Raw genomic sequence first — 9,584 nt, 5'->3', positions numbered from 1 at the left:
CACTGGACTATGATGGTGATGGCACATGGGTGATTTGGTGATGAGAAGCACGGGGCTTACAACTGAGATGGAAAAATGCACAAAATGATGTAAAAGGTGAATTATTACATATAAAAATGTATTAAAATTAATAATAATAAATGGTTGTGGCATACTTAAGAGCTGTATGGTGAAAATGATTGAGGTCATTCTCTAGACATACACATAAAACAAATCAAATTTGTTACGTACTTACATATAAGAACTGAAACCATAAAATATACAGAAGGAAATGTAGGTGACATACTGCAGAACATCAATGAAAGAAATGAAAGAAAGGTGGAAAATGGCATGTAGATACCTTAAAATATGTAAATCAGAGTTTTTACGAACCAGAAATACCACAACTTGGTACCTAACCAAAAGAGAGGAAAACACTAATTCAAAAAAATATATATCTATACTTCTCTATATTTGCATGCAAAATTATTCAATGACTGGATGATAACTCACATTTTTGGGTTACAAATTACCAAAGGAAAAACAAACTCAACACAGATTATGTGAAAAGTATGGTGGCTACCAGAGGGAAAAAGGACAGGGACTGGCAAGGAAGGGTGGAGAGGGTCAATTTGAAGGTGGGAATGACTCTGGAACTTTGTCAGTGGCTGAAATGAGACATACTCACATAAACAGGTATGAGTTGTACCCACAAAATTTACACAATATAAATCAATGTGAAAAAAGTAAAACTCTATTTTAAAATAGTTATATGATATACATTTATTATATTTACAGGCTACATAGCATTCTGAACAAATAGCATTTTATGATAGGCAGAAAAAGATTTGTTTATTAATTCCACAAATATATTGGCTGTAAGCCAACCAATTACAACCTGTCTCTGGTTTGTTATTATAAATATATTTCTATAATATAAATATAGTAAGAAAAGACAGGATTGTGATAAGAGTTTATTAAGTAACCACACATCCTGAAGATGATTGCTACTTTCTAGCCTATAACCAAGGATAAAATGAAGCAAATCAAAAGAGAAAGAAGTTATGAATGCAAATACATAGGCATGACCTCAAAAAATATCCCAATTCAGTAGATAGATAAGCTTGAAAACAATGGCTCATGCAAGGAAAAATTAATCTGCTTTTTTTTTTTATAATTTCTTTATTTGTATATGTTTTACATCAGATATAGTCCTGGTAAAATTTCTACCATCAATTCACACATGCACCATATCACCTTAGTCCCTTGTGATCTTTTCTGCCCTCTTTATTTAATGTATATTTTTAATTATTTATTTATGCATATGTAACTGGGGTACAGGCCAGAGCTGTAGGGGCAGTGAGAGGATTCATCAGAGACAGGGTTGAGAGCACAACAGGTAGAACATAAAGTACACTGCTGAAGGGAGTAGCAGCGGGCAGATCAGGTGAGGTCTGCTATGCCATGTGGATCACCTTAGGGGCCGCGAATCTAACTCACTGAAGGGGCTGCCTCACTTGTAGTGCTGCGTTTCAACCCATTGCACCACAAGGAGGTCCCTTTTTATCTAATATTTTTGATAGGAATCATTGGCACATGATTTGGAAATCAACAAGTAGGGGTTAATGTGATCTTTAATTAAAAGGCCCTCCCTTGGGGGGGGGAAGGGAGGGAAATGCACGGGACTATGGTGGTGGCACAGGGGTGATTTGGTGATGGGAAGCCCGTGGGGATTACAATTGAGATGAAAAAAAAAATGTGAAAAATGATGTAAAAATAAACTTTTTAATAATAATAATAAAAAAAAGGCCCTCCCTTTACTTTTGAGAGAACGTCTGTCACAGACGTTCTGTCTCAGGGAGAACAAAACAGACCCACACTAAGGGTGATGATGACAGGCCATGATTCTCAGCGAGTGAAACCATCATCCCACTTATATTCAAGATGGCGACCTAAGAAGATCGTGATCTTCACCAGCTCCCACAAACACGCTAAAAATGAAGCACCTACGAAACAGCTTCTATGAAAGAAATCCAGAAAGCCACCTGAGCAACATCTCCTCACCGGCCCAGGAGAGACTTTCTACATCTAACAGGTAGAAGAAGCTGGGACACGGCCCAGCCACCAACTCCCTTAGCACCGCCAACTCCACCTGCGCAGCCATTTACAGTCGGGAGGGAAATTAGCATTTCTCCCAGAGGCGTAAGCATTTGAATAGTGTATCAGGCACCCCCAGCTTTTAATACTGGACCCCAGTAACCAGGACATCTAATAAAAGGACTTGGAGGCTCATGTCTGCGACACTCTCAAAGCTGTAACAATCCGAGAAAAGGGCTTATAGACCTCAGGCGTCTGATTCGCCTGTCTCAGGTTCCTTGTACCTGGATTTTGACTGTTTGAAAGAGGCTCATTGCTCTGTGCTTGTCTTTGAGTGTGGGCCTGAGGCACAGGCCTCTGATTTGAGGCACCTTGAGGTTGCTGGAGTGCTCGCCACTGTGGTGACTCGAGGGCGCCATGTTCTCATGTTCCTTGTGCTGTGCCATGGGCGCTGCACATGTGCAGGGTAGAGTCAAGAGCTGCTTCCTGAGTCATACCGGGGTCTCTGTTCTTCTGTCAGGGATGTCCTTGATTGCCTGATGTTCTGCCACCTACAGAATTAGAAGAATCTGAGAGGTAATTCATAGCAAGCCACCACCCAAGGCACTGAGTACATAGCAGAATGAGAGCAGAGTCTTTCTAAGAAAAAGGGCTTATTTCCTGGTTGGGGGTTTCAGCCTGCGGGGCTGGCTTAGATTTGGCACATGTAAAGGCCTTGAATGGACTTGCTCTAGGTGAACATTGGTCACTTCATCCTATTATTGTGCTTTCTTTTCACCTTATGATGGCTCACTGGTAACCCTCAACCAGTAACTGTCTTAACAAGCACCCACACAACTTTTATCTATGCCACAAAGGGAATGCATATAGAACCCTGATTTCCATGGCTAAGGAGTTTGTTTGCTATCGCATTGCACTACAAATATGTGCAAACCTTAAATATGCTTCCCAAGGATCTGGCTTCCAATCAAACTAAATCTAGTATCTGACTGCCATTCTTCCCTTTAAGGTGCTGGGAACTATGAAAAAACAAAACAGATGTGAATGACCTGTCATTTATTATTATCTAGCCCTTTTGGAAATTATTATTATTCAGATACATTGCTTAGGTAACTAAATAAATTTTATCTACCAAATTAGAGAATATATTTGGTATATGACCAAGTTATTTGTATAGAAATATTAAATTCTTCCCTGATGTTTATATTTTTATAGAGTGAATTCATTTTGGCACCCGGTGTCTCTAAAAAATGACTAGCTAGTAATTCATCAGAGATAATTCTTCATTTGCTCCATTTCTACCTATCCATTTATCCATTTATTCATCACCTCAATATATCACCTTTCCCGCAATCCAGTCATTTATCCATTCATTCATACCATTTTGATGGTATTAATAAAACAAATTTGTAATAATTTATACTGTCTATCCATACAGGATAATACAAAACATCCAATAAAGTAGGACTCCGTGGTGCTATCCAAGGATAATGACCCTACAGGAGACATATTTTAAGGATTGAATAGGCAAGCAAACAGGAAAGCTGGGAGCATGGAAATGAGTGTGATAATCTCAAAAGGAAAAGAAAGCAAAGCAAGAAACTGCAGGCCAGAAGACATTCACATGGTCAGTGTTTAAGTGTTGCCTCTGGTTCAATATACAAAACTAGAGGAATGTATCTCAATGCCCCAGAAGAGTAATTGCTGAGTTATTTTCTGCTCTAAGTAAGTTAAACTTGTTCTAAAAGAACACTTTGAGACTTCTGTTCTCTGGACGTTCACCTACAAATATACTTTTCATAATAAAGTTATAGTGACTATTTAACATTTGCTCTCCAAATACCATAATTTCTTTTGTAGGTTTACTTGAATTTAGTCAGCCTCCAAGAAAAGACTGTCATCCATTTAGAACTTAAAATTGAAGAAAATATAGATGAAAAATATATGAGTGTTCTATAGTAAGTCCATAGTAAATAAAGCAGGATATATATAAAGGGAATTTCTGGTCCAGCATCAATGGCAGGTTTAAATCATCTAAGACACAGTACTTGAGAATAAATTACTCCTCCTGTTTCAAATTCCTGCTTTATCAATTTGATAGTGCAAACCTTCTTTCCTGCTGCCTAGTCAACTTTCCAGTTCTTTATTTCAACCCAAGTCCACTTGTCTGTTGTTCTGTGAATGTAAAGTACACATTATATCGAAAACCCTGTTAAATGATCCCTTTCTGTATTGAATTAACTAACCATATTGTCTTTTCACCATTCTTCTTAACTACAATTGTCATCCCTGGGTTCCTGAATTTGCTGTATTCTCGTTCCTTATCTACAGCTATTTGATATTGTAATGTCCAACACTAGGGAGGGAAAAGACAAGAACTAAAGATCCAACAAAGATAACAGGGCTAATTCCCCTTTGGTAACACAATAGGTGTTTTTTTTTTTTACATCACAGTCAACAATGATAGGTATGTAGTTAGACATACAGGTGGAGTCAGTGCATTCTCAGGAATATTCTATACCAGTCAATCCTTCTCCAGATTCTGTGTACAGTATGTTTGACTCCTAAGAACTACCATGAAGAACTAGTCTCTAGTGAATGTCATCCTTTTATAACTTTTCTGAAAACAGACAAATAAAACAGAGTAAATAGTGTTGACTTCAACATCTTAAACTATGAAATTCCTTTCAATCCTAGTAAAATGTCAATGAGATTGGCCCTCCTGGTGGCGCAGCGGGGTAAAGCACAGCACTGAGAAGCTAAAGCCACTTCCGCATGAGTTCGATTCCCGCCTGCCCGGGAGGTGACCACATGGTGTGGCAGACCTCTCCTGACCCGCCTGCTGCTCCCCTCAGCAGTGTACTTCGTCGACCTGCCTGTTCTGCTCCCCACTCTGTGTCTGGTGAAGCCTCTCGCCACCCCTGAGCCTCTGGCCTGTACCCCAGTTCTGTATGTACAAATAAATAAATCTTTAAAAAAAAAAGTCAATGAGATAAAAATGCAAGTCCTTTCCTATGTCCTCATTAGTACACCCCATCCCTTGTCTATGCTGAAGACATTGCATTGTAGCAATGCTGACTCTCTCTCATAGGTGTAATGGTCATGCTAACATCTAAAATATATTTCTAGCACCATTTGAGTCCCCAGAGGGGGACCAGAGGTGGTATTTACAAGTTATCGTCTATAACACTACACAGTTTACTACAAGAGAAAGACATGTGTCCATAGAAAGAGCTCTTCTTTTAGATAGAAACCCCATTAGAAGTTCTACAACAGTTTTCTCTTTCAGAAAAAAAAAGAAAAGCTTCCTTTAATAAAAGTTGAATTTGTTGATAGAGACAATAATTCGCTGTGAGAATGGGAAACAATTCTATCATAAATGTAGATGTGACAAGATAAAAAAAAAAAAAACAAGAAATGAGTGGGAAAAGTAGGCATTTTTCTGAATCATCACACATATACAGTGGGCAACCTGGAGGACCCTCCTATGTCAATAACATTTAATCAATCCAGGAGAAATCACGGTGAAACTTTATATTTTAAAATACCACTAACAGACAAATTAAAGGGAGGTTGAATGCAAAAGTTGTAGCTAGCAATCAAATAATGTATGAATAGATTTGTAATTGTTCAGCAAGGAATTCAAAAATGAATAAGGATGATGGGAAGCAAAAGAAAAAGCATACCATGTAAGGGAAATTATGAATAACTAACAACCAGTTATGAGACACAGAAATTCTGTCAAACTCTAGTCAGTTTCACATATAGTTATATATTTAAACAACTGTAAGATGTATAAAGTTCAGTGTCATTTGGACCATATTTCTAATTTAGAATGAGTCTCAGATGCTCTTCATTAAAATGGTTACGAATTCAAATTTCAGTATGTTTTGATAAAGATCCCTACTTCCAGTGGCAGAATATGGTAAGAAATATAACACATCTCAGACAAAAATATTATGTCTAAATTCAGTCAACTGAAGGTGCAACAGTCTTACTGCAGCAATAAGTGAAGGGAGATCTTGGCTAATTTATATATGGAAGGAAGACTGCATATTCAGAATATAGCAGTTTAGATATTCTAGAAATCCTGATACATAGGTAAACGTATCTAACTTTCCAGGTAGCCAAATAATTTTTAATGCACTACTCTGTGAGAGTGAACATTTTTAAAGTAAATTAAAACTTGCTTTTTTTTTTTAAAGATTCATTTATTTATGCATACAGAAGTGAGTTACAGACCAGAGGTGTAGGGGCAGTGAGAGGATTCACCAGAGACAGAGTGGGGAGCAGAACAGGCAGATCAGTACAATGCTGAGGAGAGCAGCAGGCGAGTCAGGAGGGGTCTGCTGCACCATGTTGGTCATCTCTGGGGTGGGGATTGAACTCATGCTGTAGTGGTTTTAGCTTCTTAGTGCTGTGCTTTAACCTGCTGTGCCACCAAGGAGGGCCCAAAACTCACTATTTTTATAAAACAGAACATGGGCAGTTTTTCAGTCAGAAAAAATGGTAGAGGAATCAAAACAAAAATCTTGTGATGGCCAGCCACCATTATCAGAAAAAGGATAACCTATTTGCAGAAATTAACTTTCCTGATTTGATACCAAGCATGAGACTATCAAACAAAAAGATTCTGCACAGCAAAAGATACCATAGTAAAACAAAAAAGTCATCCTATTACAAGAAAGCAGTAAAGTTTACACATAACACAGCTGACAAAGGTTGATATCAAAATAACTAAATAATTCTTAAAACTAAAAAATTGAAGAAGAGAGAAATATATGAGGTGCTATGGTCATGAAGGGTGGGGGGAAGTAAACACTGTTGTAAAATGAACAATAATGTAAATGGATATGTAAATTTAAAAATGTTCAGGAGAGCTAAAATTTAGTTCTTCAAAGAGACATTCAGGTGACCAATAGACACATGAACAAAATCTTCATTATTTATTACTAGGGAAATATAAATCAAAACCACAATGAAATACCATCTCTCCCCCCACCAGAATGGCCCTGATCAAAAAGACCAGAAACAGCATTACAAACTTTGTTTATCAAAAGTCTTGGTCTCTGTTAATGGGAATACATGCTGTGCGGACCCTATGGAAATCACCATGAAGGTGTCTCAAAATATTAATATGGTTTACCATATATTACTCCACTAGGTATCTACCCAGAGAATACAAAACACTCAGTCAACTTGATAAATATTAGTTCATACCTATTTGCAATAGTTAAGTTAATGAAACAGCCAAAGTATCCTAGGAGTGAAGTTTTGAACAGTATATGTGATATATATGCACAACAGAATACAACTCTACATAAAAAAGGAATGAACTTTAACATTTGCAAAAACATGGATGACATTGGAGAAAATAATGCTAACTAAGTTAAGTCAGAAGGAGAAAAAGAAAAACCAAATAGTCTCAATTTTATAGGAATATGGAAAAACACTCCAAAGGGTCATTTAAAACCAAACCAATTATAAACTCCTAACATCTAACTGTAAAACTGAAGCAGTAAGATGGCAAGGTGGTATCAAACAGTGGGTGAGGGAACAGAGTGGAGGGTTAATGGGGCACTGGTCTAGGTTGGTATGGAAATAGAAATATGTTACTCACAAATTGGATACAATGTTGTAAATCTGCTTGCCTCAGTAAACTTAATGTATGGTGATAAAACAATAGGAAAGGGAAAATGAAAAATTAATGGATTTGAAAGTCATGCTTATCAGGAAAAAATGCTGGTGTTTTCAGTTCTTTGTCGAAACACTGGTCACATGAATTCTACCCAAACAAGTGAACCCATGGTAGGGTGTCAAAATCTGCTGTGCTTGCACAACCATGCAAAGACCCAAATGAGGGCAATGATAATGAGCAATCCACAGCTAACCTTGAAGACAGTTCAGTCTACCTGACCCTATCACCCATTGAGTACTGATAAGAAATCTTGTCTGTAAAACAGATGCTGTATTTGTACTTCTAATAATTATTGCAAATATTATTCCTTAGGAATTAAGACTAAAGATTAGCATAATCTGAGACTATAACTAATCCATATAGAATTATTTCCATCTTATCAAAAGTGAATCCCTCTCTCTACTAAGTGAAAGAATAAACAAACTTAGTATGAGAGTATAACCAAATGAAGATAGGGCAAAGGAAAGTAAATGAGTTTTAACATCAATAATGAACACTAACAATAGACAAGGGTTGTTCATCACGTGTCACTTAGAGATCTTCCTGAAATTCCCTATACGACTGCATACTCTCTTCATTGCTACCTTCATTTCTTTATTCCTGAGTGTATAAATGATAGGATTCAGGAAAGGAGTGAGAAAAGCATCAAAGATGGACAGAAATTTATCTAAGTTTATGGTGGGAGATGGCCATGCATAGAAAAGTATCACTGGACCAAAGAACAAAACTACTACCGTGATGTGAGATGAAAGTGTGGACAGAGCCTTGGATGAACCACCTGAAGAGTGCTTGTGAACAGTGAGAATGATAACAGCATAAGAAATGAGCAGTATGATGAAGGAGACATCAGCAATGATACCACTGATTGCTGTGACCATGAACTCCAGTTGGTAGGTGTCTGTGCAGGCAAGTTTGATGAACTGAGGAAGGTCACAGTAGAAGCTGTCCAGCACATTGGGACCACAGAAGGGTAACTTTAGGACAATTCCCAACTGAGCCACGGAGTGGATAATGCCGAGCATCCATGCAGCCACTACGAATAAGATGCACATTTGTGGGTTCATGATGGTCAGGTAGTGGAGGGGCTTACATATGGCCACATATCTATCAAAGGCCATGGCGATGAGCAGCACCATCTCTGCACCAAAAATGACATGGATGAAGAATATTTGAGTAATGCAGCCATTAAAGGAGATGACTTTATGTTTTCTGAGAAGGTCATAAATCATCTTGGGAGAAGTGACAGAAGAAACTCCCATGTCAATAAAGGAGAGGTTGGCCAAAAGAAAGTACATTGGAGAATGTAATTGATGGTCATAAATCACAGTGAGCATAATGAGGGAGTTTCCCACCATGCTTGCCACATAAAGGAAGGAAGCAAACACAAAGAGGATAAGTTGGATCTCCCAGATGTTGGTGATTCCGAGGAACACAAATTCTGACACTGTAGAGTGATTTGCTCCATCCATTGATGTGTCAGCTGGAATGTTTCCACAATAAAGACAATGAAAAAAAAAAAAAACAAAACAAAAACCTAAAATGAGTACATTAATAATCTTTTATTTACAATGATTAATTATTCAAAAATATCTACACTATGAAGACTATATTCCCAAAATTTTCTCTGAGTGTCCTAGAATAACTAGAAGCATTTACTTGTTATTGTCTAGAGCTGGTGGGTCTTGTTCACATGCAGTTTCCCTGTGACCACAGTCTCTGGGGCTTCCAGCAGTAACAAGAGGATGGAACACATATGGTTACATGGTGGATTGTGAATCATACTCAATGTTCTAACCAATATCACTTTAAA

At 37.6% G+C, this 9,584-nt stretch overlaps 1 protein-coding gene across 1 annotated transcript; it reads right to left on the bottom strand.

Annotated features, from left to right (window-relative positions):
* Positions 1-8,301: 8,301 nt before the first annotated feature.
* LOC101635802 (olfactory receptor 4F3/4F16/4F29-like) lies at positions 8,302-9,243 on the bottom strand. The gene has a single exon (XM_004695721.1). It carries the CDS (start codon positions 9,241-9,243, stop codon positions 8,302-8,304), a length of 942 nt encoding a protein of 313 aa, XP_004695778.1.
* Positions 9,244-9,584: the final 341 nt, after the last annotated feature.

Source organism: Condylura cristata, unplaced genomic scaffold (assembly GCF_000260355.1).
Source record: "Condylura cristata isolate star-nosed mole 26May11 unplaced genomic scaffold, ConCri1.0 scaffold00114, whole genome shotgun sequence".
Lineage (NCBI taxonomy): Eukaryota > Metazoa > Chordata > Mammalia > Eulipotyphla > Talpidae > Condylura > Condylura cristata.
This window is presented reverse-complemented; position numbering and strand designations above follow the sequence as displayed.

What these genes read in the sequence shown, in the direction of transcription:
- LOC101635802 (XM_004695721.1), bottom strand. Translation starts at nt 9,243, where the DNA reads ATGGATGGAGCAAATCACTCTACAGTGTCAGAATTTGTGTTCCTCGGA.